This window comes from Panthera uncia, chromosome C2 (assembly GCF_023721935.1).
Source record: "Panthera uncia isolate 11264 chromosome C2, Puncia_PCG_1.0, whole genome shotgun sequence".
In the NCBI taxonomy this organism is placed as follows: Eukaryota; Metazoa; Chordata; class Mammalia; order Carnivora; family Felidae; genus Panthera; species Panthera uncia.
Window position 1 is genome coordinate 41,707,272 of NC_064810.1, and position 17,074 is coordinate 41,724,345.

Sequence of the window (17,074 nt, forward strand, 5' to 3'; positions counted from 1 at the left end):
TAAATACAGATGTGAGACATGGGGCTGTCTGTACACTTAAATCTGGTACAGATTCTAGAACATGGATTTCTTAAAAAAAAAAAAAAAATCTTGAGTAGTAATTGCTCAGAGGTTATCACCACAGCAGCAGAACTAAGACTTTCTAGTTTTCTCTCAGGAGATTACCTTACCTCCCACTCCCCTCTTATTATCAAGGCTTTGTGTCATGAACTTTTGTTTACCTTCCAACATCCTAGTTCCCTGTTCATGCTCCCACATTGTTTCATATGAAGAGCTGTAACCCCTCTTTTCTGAAGCTAATAACTCTTTCATTTGCAGCGTGAAGTCCTGGGACTGTTCTCCTGGATCTGCATTTACAATTATGTTTAAGTCTTCCCCTAAAAGAAATAAAAAACAAATAAACAAAAACCACCTTCCTTTCCATATTTTCTCAAAGCTACACATTCATCTGGTGAAGCTGCCTTTATTTCCTTTCTAAGTTTTGCCTCCCTTTAAATGTAGGTATTCTCTTAGTGTCTGTCTTTAGTTTACTTATTTTCTTTCTTTCTTTCTTTCTTTTTTTTTTTAAGTCTGTTTATTTTGAGAGAGAGAGAGAGAGAGAGAGAGCAAGCCGGGGAGGGGCAGATAGGGAGATAGAGAGAATCCCAAGCAGGCTCCACACCATCAGTGTAGAGCCTGATATGGGGCTCGAACTCCTGAACCGTGAGATCATGGCCTGAGCCAAAATCAAGAGTCAGACGCTTAACTGAACTACTTAGGCACCCCAGGCCACTTATTTTCTTCTCTTTTCCTGGGAAATCCTATTTACTACTATGACTTCAGCTATCACTGAACCTTAACTCCTTTCCTGAAGTTCAGATGTTTTCTTCCCACCTACCTATTAGTACCACTCAGTATATTCAAAGACAAACCCATTACATTAACAGCTCTGAGCTGTCTTCACAGAGGCCGATGTGGGGTTCAAACTTACAAACCATGAGATCATGACCTGAGCTGAAGTCAGATGCTTAACCCACTGAGCCACCCAGGTGCCCCACCCATCTTCCTATTCTTAAAAAAAAAAAGAAAGAAAAAGAAAAAACAAAGCAAGGAACCTGTCAAACACAATGCCTGTTTTTCCCATGGTGATTAACCTGATTGTCATTTTTCTCAAGTCATCCAGGGATACATTAGAAAGAAATAGTTGTAAGGGTAGAAAATATCCAAAGTTCTTGCAGCCTGAATCAGAGTAAGGGTAGTTTCAAGTATATAAGCTTCCTTGACCTGTGACTTCATCTGTTTCTTTTAACGAATCTAACCAAACTTCTCCATTTTCCTGATGACACACAGGTCTGCAATTAAGGCCTTACGCCCTGGAGGGTTACTTGTGTACTCTACATGCACACTTTCCAAGGCAGAAAATCAAGATGTCATCAGTGAAATTTTAAACTCCTACAGTAACATCATGCCCGTGGACATTAAGGAAATGGCAAGGACTTGCTCCCAAGACTTCACATTTGCTCCCACTGGCCAGGAATGTGGACTCTTGGTGATACCAGATAAGGGCAAAGCCTGGGGCCCAATGTATGTGGCCAAATTGAAAAAATCATGGACTACGTGAAATTGGTGACTTGCATTTTGTAAACCATGTCAATGTGTTATTTTATTTGTTTTCCTGAGCTCTTTCTGTTTTAACATTTAAATAATTATGGAGTCATTTTCCCTGGGTCTGTTTGGAATCCTATTTACTTAATAGTTGGCATCTCAGAATTTAGGCTTGAGAATTTTCCAGGTGTATTTTTTTCCTGAAAATACATCTATAGCACTGGTTTAAGGTGTTGCAGATGGTGTTTGTTCTGTATAATACATCTCCTGTCTTTTAGTTGGCATTTTGTAGTTAAATTAGTCAGAATACATGGTTTTATGCATAATGTGTTTAGGAATACATTCTATCCATGATGTTGGTGCTTTGAACCTTTAAAAATGCACATTTCCTGGCCCTTTCATAATTTTTCTCCTTATCAAATATACAGATTCTTTAGAAGTCCCACCCCCTATCCTTTTCTGTAAGAACTGATTAGAATTCTGAGACTAACTTCTTAAGCAGCACTATTTCTAGTTCTAGAAAATAGGTTTCTTATTTGCCACGCTGTTTTCTGCTAAGGACTATCTTCTGTTTACTGCAAAGGTCAGTGACTCTATTGACACCAGCTTTATTTCTCCACTTTTTTTTGTATTCACAAATACAAATTGAAAGGGTAAATTATGTTGAAAGGCTGTTAGAACAGCAGATTCACATGCGCAAGTTTGACTTTCGACATTCAGGTTGTAGAATAATGGAGTCTATCCAGCAGGCTATAAAGCAAGTACTTGAAACAAAACCAGAATGATTAATAACTACAATAACTGAACTATATTTGGAGAGTTTTGTTACATAATTGCAGTCATAATGAGCACTACAGAATCTGATTATCTTACCGTTGCAATCTGGAGGGGCTTTTTATTTCACTCTGCTATGAAATGTTATATGAGAGTATGATGTCACATATCAATGCACAAGAGGGAGATGCCTAATGAGAGTGGATTATACTATTACCAGAGCCCAATACCATTTACTGAGTGACTCTTTCTGTTTACATATATCTGGGAATCTTGTATACATTTCTGTATATGAACTTAGGGTTTTAGCTTCAGGTTTGGATCATGTGTTTTCTCTAGAAATTACTTCACTTAGAGTCCAAATGTACTTTTCCAACTATTAAGAAAAATTCTGCAGCATACTTCAAAAGAGAATATCTATTTGGAAATTAACTTAAAAAAATAAACTGACTATAGAAATAGAAAATTCTGCTGAAGCTGAATCTTTTTTTAAAAAAAATTTTTTTTTTCAACGTTTTTTATTTATTTTTGGGACAGAGAGAGACAGAGTATGAACGGGGGAGGGGCAGAGAGAGAGGGAGACACAGAATCGGAAACAGGCTCCAGGCTCTGAGCCATCAGCCCAGAGCCTGACGCGGGGCTCGAACTCACAGACCGCGAGATTGTGACCTGGCTGAAGTCGGACGCTCAACCGACTGCGCCATCCAGGCGCCCCGAAGCTGAATCTTTTTGAATTTGTTTACTATATTCTATGCATTTAAACTACAGACTGCTCATTAACTGGTTTTCTTTGGTATGTTTCTTTGTTGTTTTTTTTGTTTTGTTTTGTTTTTTAATTTGCAAGCATATATAACGAGTTTCCTATAGCTGGGAATGAAAAACCAGATCTCTTGGACTCAATGAAATATACTGGATTAATACAGAAAATTAATGATAATGGAAAACTTATTATTTATTTATTTATTTAAGTTTGTGCTTGTTTTGTTTTTTTTTTCAGTTTGAAACCCTGTCTTCAGTTATTATAGATTTAAAAGTGCATTTATTCTGTGTAGGTTAATCACAAAGTAAATTTTCACAGTGCACTTTGTTGAATGTCATTATTTTTCCATTATGCTGCCATGAAGCCTAATCTGAATACTCAGTGTGCCATTGGATTTGACCTTCCTGTGATTACTGACAAATGCAAATAGAGATGTGTGTGTGTGTGTGTGTGTGTGTGTGTGTGTGTGTGTGTGTATAACTTATGTTATTATTAACATTAATTATAATGAAGCAGCGGGCATTTGTGGAGCATCAAATATTATTAAGTTCTCTATATACATGTTATCTTTTTTGATCTTCAAAACAACTTGAGGAGTGAGTATTGTAACTGCCTTATGTGAATGAGAAAACCCTAGCTCAGTGCCGTTTGTACTATTCTGGTAAGTAAAGAATGGAGCCAAGGTGAAAACTAGATCCAAAGGCCCAGGCCCTTCAACCTACACTATGCTGTCTCACAAGACATAGGTTATAGGAACCCCCAAATTTATCAGCTGGCCCTCCCTTACTCTCCATCACTCAGTTTTTCACTTGTATGCAATTCTTTAGTCACAGAGCATCAAAGGTTCATCGGTACTTGGAAAAAAACTAGAGTCTTCAGGGTGTCTTCTAAAATACTTCTGATTGCCATACCCACAAATCTCCCATGGAGGTGCTCTGTGCCTTCCTTTTCTTTGCAGATGCTGAACTGAAGAATAGAGATTTGGAGCATCCCTGCAATGTCAATTGAAAAGCAAGGAGTAATTGATATTACTTTCTGTGGCATTGAGTTACTTTCAAAATAGCTTTATGAAAATTTAGGTTGCTTACCAACACATTAACTTCTCTCTGCCTTCAGCACACTGAATAGCCACTAGTTTCAGAAATAGACTGTGAATAAATGTAATGCATTTAAATGGTTTATACTGAATTTTTAAAGCATTGGATATTATCTATGGTTTGGAATCAAGGCGGCATACAGTCCTTTATCGTATTATGTGTATTCATATAGCCTCATATTCAAGATTGCATGTTACCCCCTTAGCAGTATTGTAAAAAATATCCTTTCCTACAATGTGAGTAGGTGTAACATAATAGGTACCAGAACACTTGCTACATGACTAAATAAAGTAATCACAAATCTAATAGGCCCTATTCAAGAAGGCTTTATACCTAGAAGATAAGCATCAGATGATCTGCATAGGCTAATGCAACTCTCCTGGAATACAAAGAGACAATTGGAACCAATAGCAACAGTTTTATTAGATGCAAAGAAGTCCTTTGATGCAATTGAATGGGACTACTTACATTATGTGTTAGGTAAATTTGGCTTTGGGGACAAATATAACAGATAGCACAACCCATTTATATGGTTCAAACCAGTGGTTTACAATCTCCCTTCCTTGCCTTATTGCTGCAGTGGGGAGGAAGTAAGGATGGTACCCATTACTGCTGTTACTTTTCAGGCTGACATTGGAGCTATAATATCACCCAGATCCCATGGGTATCTGAAGGATATTCAGATGAAGGTTCACAAGTTAACTAACGTCTGCTGATATCCTACCAGTTGTGCTGAAAGCCCTAACAGCATCTGTCCTGAAAACATTACAAGTAATGTCAGAATTTGGATTGGCTTCAGGCTGCAAAGTCAATGGGAGAGAATCAGAAACGCTATCTTAACAGAATAGTTTCTATTAATATTACTTACTGTGTGACATTTAAAATAAGATGAAAATTTAACAAGAATTGATTTGAGATTCTAATTAGGGGCTGATTAAACAATGGAGTAAAAACAAAAAACCAAACACAACTTTAAAAAATTGACCTGTAATTTAATGCTAAGATTTTTTAAAAATAGGTTTCTCTAAGTCTGAGGAGGAAGAAAGCCTGGTAGACCAGAGAGCTCTTTAAAATTTAATTAGCTCAATCAAATGTCATTCCTGTAACTTCACAAATGAAAAAAAGTAATTTCCTTAGTTATGTGAGATCATATAGTCATGTTGAAACTCGGTGAAGTCATATGCTACCTTAGAAAAAGGGCTTTTTTTTTTGCCTCCCTGGAAGCTATTTGATGGCATACGTCATGACTCAATTAAGCTTGCTATGGCTTGTCAAAAGGAATTTTCTGCTGCATATTGCTATGGAAGAGCCTATTACACACAAATAACTGTACAACCTAGGAGAATCAACAGAGACTAAAAACGTATAGCCTATTGAAAAATAAGCAGGACCCAGCTTCTTTCTAGTTCTTAAAAACAAGTAGGAGTAAAATTGCAGGTGTTAACATGAATGGACGAAGTAAGAGAGATTAATGTTGGTGATAGAAAAGGGGGACTGAATTTATTTCAACTTACAATTATTAAGTTAGAGAAAGACTAATAGTTACTAATCCAAACAAGGTGTAATAGCCTTTCCAAAACAGTAAGTATTTTTCTCCCACTGTTCCATTAATCATGGGGGTGAGGGATAGAGAAATGAGAAGACTAAGGAACCAGTGCTGACTCATGAACTGGTGTGAGTAGGCATGGATTACTGTGGACTTATAGCTCATAACTGCCAACTTTTTTTCTTTTTTTTAAGTTTACTTATTTTAAGAGAGAGCGAGAACACACATGCAAGCAGGGGAGAGGCAGAGTGAGAGGCGAGAGAGCCAAGCAGCCTCCCCACAGTGCAGAACCCAATGTGGAGCTTGATCCCACAAACTGTGAGATCACGATCTGAGCCTAAATCAAGCGTCAGATGCCCAACTGACTGAGCCACCCAGGCGCCCCCATAACTGCCAACTTTTAAGAAAAAAGAGAACATGGTGGTGGCAATTACCTCTGATGCTACTGGAAATCGTTCGGTATGATATAGCCATGAATAGCCAACTAGCTGTACCACATTTCTTAATTTTTTTTTTAATGTTTATTTATTTTTGAGACAGAGACAGAGCATGAATGGGGGAGGGTCAGAGAGAGGGAGACACAGAATCTGGAACAGGCTCCAGGCTCTGAGCTGTCAGCACAGAGCCCGACGCGGGGCTCGAACTCATGGACTGCGAGATCATGACCTGAGCCGAAGTCGGCCGCTTCACCGACTGAGCCACCCAGGCGCCCCATACATTTCTACACATTATCCCAAGAGAGATAGATATGCCTCTTGACTCAATTATAAAAAACCTCAGTGTAAGTCCTAAATTATAACAAATGTGTTTAATAAGCAGAATAGACATACACAAACTACCTGTGGTCTTCAATTAAGAAGGATTGCTTTTGTCATATATTCTATAGCTAATCTCTGTTAAATGTTTTATATGAAACTAGAGCTCTGCCCATAGGCACATTATTTTCAACTACCTAGTTGACCTGACTATATAGGGTTAACAGGTTTCTTTTCCACCCCACAGTGTTGAGTTGGCCAAAGCAAGTTGATGGAGCTTCAGAAGAGGTGATTGTTGAACAAGGAGAATGGTTCAGGAGAGGTTTAAGTAGGATCTGGAATATCACTCTGGGATAGGGTCTAGATTGAGTCAGTCAAGTGTGTTTCACAAATAAAGGACACTACACTAGGCCTAAAGGGTTTTAGGATACACTGTCATTAGGAAGCACATTGCAACTCCATACAAAGGTTTTGTGTTCATCTACCTGCTAACACTCTGCATTCACTGAGGACTTTAGTGTCTAGCTCATATCTTCTCCATTGGAACTCCTGACAAAGGCTGAATTCAACACCTTTATGGAAAGCCCATCCAATATCCTGCCTTTCTGGTTCCTTTACTGCCTCTCTCTCAATGCCTTTTGTCTTCATTGTCTTCAGAGGCTCACACTCTTGGGCATTTTCTAAAACTTGGCATTATCTAGGGACACACTCTCCAATGGAGCTTTCTATATGATGGCAGTGTTTTACCTGACCTGTGCAATATGGACAGTATGGTAGTCATGCATGGCTACTGAGCACTTGAAATGTAACTAATGTGACAGAGGAACATAATTTTTTTTAATATGAAATTTATTGTCAAATTGGTTTCCATACAATATCCAGTGCTCACCCCAATAGGTGCCCTCCTCAATGCCCATCACCCACTTTCCCCTCCTCCCCACCCCTCATCAACCCTCAGTTTATTCTCAGTTTTTAAGAGTCTCTTATGGTTTGCCTCCTTCCCTCTCTAACTTTTATTTCCCCCTTTCCCTCCCCCATGGTCTTCTGTTAAGTTTCTCAGGATCCACATAAGAGTGAAAACATATGGTATCTTCCTTCAGAGGAACATAATCTATTTTTTAATTATTTTAAATATAAGTAGCCACTGTGGCTATTGGCTAATAACCATACTTGACAGCACAGATCTAGAATTTCTGTAGTTAGGAAAATTTAATCTCAGTACCCCCTGTCCTTCCAACTTTTTTACTCTCTTATTCTCATTAAGACTATAATTCAATTTCTGGGGTGCATCCAACTTGGGCTCAGGTCATGATCTCATGGTGCATGGGTTCAGGCCCCATGTCAGGCTCTGTGCTGACAGCTCAGAGCCTGGAGCCTGCTTCAGATTCTGTGTCCCCCTCTCTTTCTGTCCTTCCCCTGCTGGGACTCTGTCCCTCTATGTCTCTGAAGAAATAAATAAACACTAAAAGAACACCTATAATCCAGTTTCCTTGACACCTGTAGTTTTTAAAGCTTCATTCTCTTAAGACTATTCATTCCTCTTTTGTTCTCCTTTCCTTATCTATCATACTAAACACTAAGATTGATGCCTTAAAAATTTTTTTCGAACAGTGCTTTTATCTCCCCATACTTTTGGATTCAACTGCCTCTGATATTTAAAATTGCAACTCTGGATTAGTCCAGTAGTCCCTGAATCTGCCTCTGTCATACCTAGATGGCCGAGCATTATTTGGGAAAAAAGAAAACTGTATAGTAGTGCAGATTGATCTCATTACATATTCACACACCTGTGCAGATTAATTTCATTACAGATTCATGTTCACCTGCCTCCCCTAAGACTTTTACACTGCTCAATAACTTTGGCTATTCTTGAGCCAGCTTCCTTTTCCCTTCCCATTAGTGACTTTCCTGAACTTCCACTATTGTCTACAATTTTTCTAGATAAACACTCTCCTCTTCTCCCTCAGAAGATACTCCTGCCTCCTAGTTTCTTGAGAAAATTGTGGCCATCTGAGTGAATGTCCTTAATCTTTCTCTATGCATACTTCTCATTTTATTTAGAAGCACCTCCATCCATCTGGCTTCTCAAGCTGGAAACCTGGGAGTCGTGTTCAGTTTTTCTCTTTCCTTTTTTTTCACTCTTACCTCTAGATAATAACCAAGTTTTACCCTTTTTTATTGTTCTGTCTTAATACCATTGGTGTTGCCTTAGTTAAGCCCACCTGAGCTATTGAATTTTTTCCTACCTCCTGCCTTACACTTCACAATCCACTCTTTTTTTTTTTAATATATATTTTTTCTAATTCTTTTTTTATTTTTTATTTTTTTAAATATGAAATTTATTGTCAAGTTGGTTTCCATACAATACCCAGTGCTCATCCCAAAAGGTGCCCTCCTCAATACCCATCACCCACCCCCCCCTCCCTCCCACCTCCCATCAGCCCTCAGTTTGTTCTTAGTTTTTAAGAGTCTCTTATGCTTTGGCTCTCTCCCTCTCTAACCTCTTTTTTTTTCTTCCCCTCCCCCATGGACTTCTGTTAAGTTTCTCAGGATCCAAATTAGTGTGAAAACATATGGTATCTGTCTTTTTCTGTATGACTTATTTCACTTAGCATAACAGTCTTCATTTCTATCCACGTTGCTACAAAAGGCCATATTTCATTCTTTCTCATTGCCACGTAGTACTCCATTGTGTATATACACCACAATTTCTTTATCCATTCATCAGTTGATGGACATTTAGGCTCTTTCCATAATTTGCCTGTTGTTGAAAGTGCTGCTATAAACGTTGGGCTACAAGTGCCCCTATGCATCAGCACTCCTGTATCCCTTGGGTAAATTCATAGCAGTGCTATTGCTGGGTCACAGGGTAGATCTATTTTTAATTTTTTGAGGAACCTCCACACTGTTTTCCAGAGCAGCTGCACCAGTTTGCAAATGGTGCTGGGAGAACTGACAGCAACATGCAGAAGGATGAAACTAGACCACTTTCTTACACCATTCACAAAAACAAACTCAAAATGGATAAAGGACCTGAATGTGAGACAGGAAACCATCAAAACCCTAGAGGAGAAAACAGGAAAAAACCTCTCTGACCTCAGCCACAGCAATTTCTTACTTGACACATCCCCAAAGGCAAGGGAATTAAAAGCAAAAAGGAGCTATTGGGACCTCATGAAGATAAAAAGCTTCTGCACAGCAAAGGAAACAATCAACAAAACTAAAAGGCAACCAATGGAATGGGAAAAGATATTTGCAAATGACATATCGGACAAAGGGCTAGTATCCAAAATCTATAAAGAGCTCACCAAACTCCACACCTGAAAAACAAATAACCCAGTGAAGAAATGGGCAGAAAACATGAATAGACACTTCTCTAAAGAAGACATCTGGATGGCCAACAGGCACATGAAAAGATGCTTAACGTTGCTGCTTATCAGGGAAATACAAATCAAAACTACACTCAGATATCACCTCACTCCAGTCAGAGTGGCTAAAATGAACAAATCAGGAGACTATAGATGCTGGAGAGGATGTGGAGAAATGGGAACCCTCTTGCACTGTTGGTGGGAACACAGTCCACTCTTCTTTGCTGCTGAAGTTCTCTTCTGACAACAAAATCCCATTATGTCATTACCCTGTTTAAAATTCTTCAGTGTCTCCCTGTTGCCTACAGGATGAAACCTGAGCCCTTAGCATTTCATGCTAGGTCCTCTTGCTTTGAGATCTGTATCTTTCTCACTGTCACCCTCTTTCACACACACAGACACACAATTACATCCTCTTTAACTTCATCAAAATTTGAATACTCAGGTTGAGGAAACCTAACATCACAATGTATGAAGTGTCCCAGCTTATTGGTTGGGATATCCTTAAATAACTTGCCAGCACTTCCACTCTAGAATTAGCTGAAGTTCTACTAGAGGACTTGTTATTTTTTTCAAAGTTGATCTAGATTTTTAAGAATATAGTCTTGTTGTTCTTACACTCTTACATGAAAACAATACAGACATATTTTAGGCTGCAATATTTAAGTTTTCCATAGTGAATTGGAAGAATAGTCAAATCATTTTCAAAAGCTTGTGCATTGGACTGAGAGATGTAAATTAAATAGAGAACCCACTGTATTATGAGCATGCTTAGGCATGCATACAGTGTGGGAAAATTTTAAAATGAAATAGGCTCAATAATAAGGTTGGAATGCCAATGGATAAATCCATAATTGTCTTCTAGAGGATACTTCAAACCTACAAGGAATATCCAAGGGCAGAACAGCAGATGAGAATGTCTTAAAATAGAAAAAGAAATTGTACTTCAGCATATCAAGGACAGTCAAAAAATAGATTATTAAAGTGGCACTTGCAGAAACTATAGAAAAATCTTATTCTCCATAAACTTATCAGTTACTCCAGAGTTTTTCTTTTTTCTTTTTTTAAAATATGATTTGGAGCCACTTCTGCCTTTAACTCTATCTGTAACATTAAATAGGTCTCTAACTTTCTAAATCTTGGTTGCGTAATTTTTAGAGTAAAACAGATTGTCTCTAAATATGTTTTGAGCCATTACTATATTTCAGGCGTTGTTCTAAGCATTTACATACTTGTTATTTTATTTAATCCATTCTCTTCTCTTTTGAAAAGTTTCTGAGCTGAAACAGATTGAGGTAAAGGGCTACTAATACCGTGTATATTAAAGAAAGAAAATAGACGATAGTGAACCAAAATACGTGTAAGAAGAGTTCATAAATAGAAGAGTAAGGTCTGAGTAGGCAATGTGTCTGACAAGGGAGAAGCAGACAGGAGAGAGCCTGGTTGAAGAGGGCACATGCCTGTGTTACTTCATACTCTTGGCAATTACATTCATTTTGCTAAACTGACATTTCTTTTAAGCCAATATGCCAGAAAGCCTGGTTGTTTCCATTTCTTTTTCTCAGAAAACAACTTTTTGTTTCCAAGCATGATATTTTTCACTGTAATGTATCTCAAACTTTGGTAATATGGGAGCCCCCTTTTAAGGAGCAAGAACATTTTCTGAAGCTCCAGTGTTTTATTATTTATTTAAAAAGAAACAGAACGGTGTATAAAATTCTATATACATATGGTTTTACATAACTCTCAAATCCACAAAACCCTATATTTTCAAAATTGAAAAATAAAGTTGAAATAAATAGCATTAGTTAATACCACAGATGACACTGTTCTATTGAAACTGTTGCCACTTGAAAACTGAGCATGGTATTAACCGGTAAGGTATAGGGCTTTAGATTTCAGACTGTCTTGGCTGTCATGCATCACTTAATTTTTCACTTCTTCCACTAATTTTCTCTATTTGTACTAAAGTAAAACCTTCATTTTTGTGGCGTGCTATGATGCCATTCTGTCTCCAACTTTTCATGAATACAGGACATATATATACTAAGAACACCTTTAGTGTTCTTAAGTTATTATGTCCCAGATATTATAACAGTACTGCTTAATCTTAACTGGATAACAGAAACACCTTGAGCACAGCAGTCTTAATTGTGACCATCCAAATGATAGAGAGTATGCCTACATTCTTCTTTTTTTTTTTAATTTAGAGTAACTTTAATGAACTTTGGTCTGAGAAAAGTTTTCTGCTCTTTATTGACACTTCTGAATAGGAAAACATGGAGTTTCCTCTGACAGGTATCTCTCAGAGGGCTTACCAGGAGAAAGAGAAGCATGAGAAAATCCTAATTTGAATAAAAGGATAGAACATCTTTGGTAGCCAGGTTGTCCCTACAGAATATTTCCAGGCCAGGGACATTTTTCTTTGCTGTGGAAAGGGTGGTCACATAATTTGTCATCCATCCAGGACATTTTTGAGAGTGGAAGGGCAAGCTATTAATAATTTCAGCCAGACAAGTGATGAAACCACAACTATCATGGACCCATAGGTCATTTGGTCAACGTAATTGTGCATGGGGCAGGGTGAGGGGAGTACTCATGCATTTGAATATTTCAAATATGGTTCAAATATGGGGCTCCTTGGTTAAATGTTCAACTCTTGATTTCCTCTTAGGTCATGATCTCACAGTCGTGAGATCCAAGTCCCACATCAGGCTCTTGGCTGTGTTTAGAGCCTGTTTAATATTCTCTCTCTCTCCCTTTCCCACTTGCCCTCTCTCTCTCTCAAAAAAAAAAAAAAAATAGATCAAATACATCTCAGGCTTCATGAGAAAAATGTTTGTCCCTCCTGTACACTTTCCTGCAGTTCTCCATCTCAGCACAAATAGAAACGTCTTTAATTCAAAAATGGCTTCCTTTCCACTTCTTTGCCTTAAATCTGAAGCATGAGGGTCTCCTTTTAGTCAGCAACTCAAAATGCTAACTCCAAACACTTTGTAATGACTTCAGTTTAGGTGATCTTTTATGAAGCTGAAGCTTTGACAGTATCCCAGCTGAATAACTGATAGTCTGACAGGGTGAATAGCATAAATTAATGAGTGTCTTTTAAACTTAAAAAAATGTAAATCATATTTATAAGATGATATGTACATATAAACCCACTAACATACCAAAATTTTTATTATACAATACAGACATGCCCCTTTATTGCAGTTTATTACACTTCATAAATATTACAGTTTTTACAAATTTAAGCTTTGTGGCAACGCTGCATGGACCAAGTCTGTTGGTGTAATTTTTCCAACAGTATTTGCTCGCTTCATGTCTCTGTGTCACACTTTCTAAATTCTCTCAGTATTTCAAAGTTTTTCATCATTATTATATTTGTCATAGTCATCTGTGATCAGGGATAGCAACTCGCTAAAAGCTCAGATGACAACATTGTTTAGTAATAAAATATTTCTTCAGGTAAGTACATTTTTTAAAGTTTAATTTTATTTATTTTTGAGAGAGAAATAGAGTGAGTGGGTGAGGGGCAGATAGAGGCAGACAGAATCCCACGGAGGCTCCACACGGTCAGCACAGAGCCTGATGCGGGGCTTGAACTCACAAACCACGAGATCATGACCTAAGCCAAAATCAAGGGTCAGATACTTAACTGACTGAGCCACCCAGGCACCCTGCTATGTACATTTTTTATTAAGTTTTTTAAATTCTAGTATGGTTAACATACAGTGTCGTATTAGTTTTGGATGTACAATGTAGCAATTTGAGACTTCCATACAACACCCGGTGCTCATTACAAGTGCTCTCCTTAATCCCCATCACCTATTTAACCCATCCCCCCCACCCACCTCTGGTAACCATGAATTTGTTCTCTATAGTTAACTAGAGTCTGTTTTATTGTTTGTCTTTTTTCCCCCTTTGTTCATTTGTTTTGTTTCTTAAATTCCACATATGAGTAAAGTCATGTGGTATTTGCCGTTCTTTGACTGACTTACGTTGTTTAGCATTATACTCTCTAGCTTCATCCATGTTACTGCAAAAACCAAGATTTCATTTTTTTTATGGCTGAGTAATATTCCAGTGTGTGTGTGTGTGTGTGTGTGTGTGTGTGTGTGTGTGTGTATTCCACATATACATTGTTGTTAAAAATGTAATACTATTGCATGGTTAATTTACTACAGTAGAGTGTAAACATAACTTTTATATGCACCAGGAAACCAAAAAATTCATTTGATATTCTTTTGATTTCAGTGGCCTAGAACCAAACCCACAATATCTCCAAGGTATGTCTATATTTATTTTTGAACTTGTGATGTATTCCCCCTCTTCAACATAAATATATGCCTGTATAATTTTTTAAAAACTGCCTGTGACTCACTTAGCTAATTTCATGATCACTAATGGTTCGTGATCTGCAGTTTGAAAGGACTGCTAACCAGCTATTCCCACTGTGTCAAGTAAAAAAGTATATACTGTACTTTATTAATTAATTTCTACATGCTTTCACAGAACTTCACTGTACTATTTTGTTCTTGGTTTATAATAATCTCAGAACATGTCAAAATCTTATATAAGATACAGTGTACAATGTCATTCAAAATCCTCCCCATGTAAGGACCCTAGTTATGAATTTTTCTTAGATTTCAGTAAATGTTTTCAGATTAGGAAGGCTGTGTAAATCAAGTTATCTCCCATTTTGCCTTGGGTGCTGAGAAACATAGATGAATTCTGTGACCAATTGCAGCAAATATCTGTCTCCCTTCACCTACCTCATTTTATGCATGGCTGTTATTCTCCTTTTCAAATAAAATGGTCGTGTTGTGGAATGTGTCCTAGTATATGTACCAGAGTCAAACTTCAGAGTTTGTGATGTTAGTCAAGTTACTTAACCTCTTTGTATCCGAGTTTCCTCATCAGCAAAATTACAGTAACCATAATAATAATTTCTATTTTGTTGGGTTTTTGAGAACTAAATAGGATAATAACTTGTAAGTACTTTGAACATTGCTTAGCTTACAGTGAGGGAACAATAAATGAAGTTATTACTGGTATCATCTAAAGTTTTGGAAGCAAACATGCAATTACTTATTATTTATTTCCCAATCTTACAGAACGAGGAAACCCCCATAAATATAAAATCTTGTCTGACGTGAGCATGAAAACATGTCTCTGCATCTTACTCTATAAATACCCCTTTCTCAGGTACATTAACAGACAAATGTTTTCTCTTGGAAGCTCCAGGCTGGGTAGTTAGTTCCACCCTGCCTCCTTAGTTACTCCTTTGTGTTATTTATGTATGAATTCCTTTTCCCACTGTGGTGCAAGAAGCTTAAGGGTCAGGCTCAGTCTGATCAGTCTTTGAGTTCCCCCAGCACTTCCTTCAGTGCTTTGTTACGGTAGGCATTTCACAGATGTTTAACGAAAAAATTTAACTGGTTCTTTGCAGTGTCAATAAAGTGAGGAAGTTCTCAGTAAGGAGTGAACAACCATGCAGAGCTTGATGAAAGCACAGAGAGAGTTTGAGATGTTAGCAGAGGCAGTAAGGCCTATTAAGAATGCTCAGCTTTCCTATCAGTGGCGGTTAAGAACATGGGCTTTGTTGGTAAATGTGGATATAAACTCTTGTCTCTGTCACTTCCTAGTTATGCAAACTTGGGCAGAGTATGTACCCTCTCTAAACTTCAGAACCCTTAGCTCTACAATAAAGGTAATATAAAGAATCATAAAGTATTTAGCACACATTATTCCTACGTGTCAGACACATAGGAAGCTCATGTATTAGGTTTTCTTTTGCTGTGTCACAAATTACCACAAACTTGCCAGTTTAAAATCTATTATTTTACAGTTTTCATGGGTCCATAGTTCAGAACGTTTTAAGTGGGCCTTCTGTTTATGGTTTCAAAAAGCTAAAATCAAGATGTAAGCCAAGTATACCCTCATCCAGAGATGAGACTAAGGGAGATATGTTTCCAAGCTCTCTTGACTTGTTGGCCCAGTTTTGATATTAACTGTCAGCTGAAATCATTCTCAGCAATTGGAAGCAATTGGCAGGTCCTTGTCCTGTGGCCCTCTCCATATGTCATAGGCCCTCTCACTCTATGAATCTCTTAAGTCTCTTCATTTCTTTCTTCAGAAAAGTCTCCAAGTCACTTTAAGCACTCACCTCATTAAGTCAAGCCCACCTAGGGTAATCTCCCTTTTGATGAACTCATAGTCAACTGATCTGGTAACTCAGTCTTGGGAGTGAACTTCATCATATTCAGAGGTCTGGCCCACACGCAGTAGGAGGAGGGTGTGTGGGTCATAGGGGAGTGGGAATCTTAAGGGCCATCTTAGAATTCTTCATAACGTAAGAAGTAGTTTCAGATCCCCTCTGAACAAGCATTTAAGTTTTGGGAAACAAGTGACTAAAGAGAGAGAGAATTTACATTTCATTCCACCATTCCACATTCAGTGAGTCCATACACTGTAATAAGTATGAGAAACATGTTCCCTCGCTGCATGCGTTGTACTGTGAGCATCTTGCCATTCTGAGTATGATTTTACTACTTGTATATACATATACATTATATAGCATGGCTCTTAGCTATTTAATCAGGGATAAATTGAAGAAACAACATTTTTTTTTTAGATTGGAAGAAAAACTGGCTTTGTTAAATTTTTTGACACCAGGTAGATCTCCAATATAGCACTTCCCTAAGAGATTTTTAAAGGAATTTTGGTTATATAATATTTGCACTTAATACTCTGTTTCTAGAACCCAAATTCAATAAAGAAACAGCTCTACTATATTTTTCTTATTGTTATTGTCATCTAGGACCCCTTGAGGTAACCGATCAGAGAAAAATGAAAGGATGAGTTAGGAAGGTACAGGTCCTCTTTCATATCCCTCCTGTATCAAGTGGTTTAAACAGAAAATTTTTTATGATTTTCCATTGTATGAATTATATTCAGTGTTGTAGGGAGTACAAAGTAATAAGAAGCTACCTATATAGTCAACAGATTTTCAACCTCGCTGCAAAGGTAAGACACAAATATGAAGAGCTAAGTCATGGTAGAAGGCAGTATGTAATTATAAGTAAATGATAGAGTCATAATTAAAAACTGGGGATGTTGAGGATTGCTAAGGGGAGTAGGGGACCACAGCTCAACCTACAGAGATGGGAAGGGTGTCACCAGATAGA

At 37.7% G+C, this 17,074-nt stretch overlaps 1 protein-coding gene across 2 annotated transcripts in view; it reads left to right on the top strand.

Moving 5' to 3' along the window:
• The window catches only part of NSUN3 (NOP2/Sun RNA methyltransferase 3), a 59,686-nt gene extending 56,845 nt beyond the window's left edge, over positions 1-2,841 (top strand). The window contains exon 7 of one of the 2 annotated variants that reach the window (XR_007457233.1): positions 1,330-1,414. Coding sequence is in view for 1 of the 2 variants with exons in the window: in XM_049628039.1 (XP_049483996.1) it covers positions 1,330-1,600 (271 nt within the window). In the remaining variant the exon portion in view is untranslated. Of the gene's footprint in view, positions 1-1,329 lie in introns of both variants that reach the window. The other variant, XM_049628039.1, reaches the window with a different exon arrangement.
• The last annotated feature ends 14,233 nt before the right edge of the window (positions 2,842-17,074 follow it).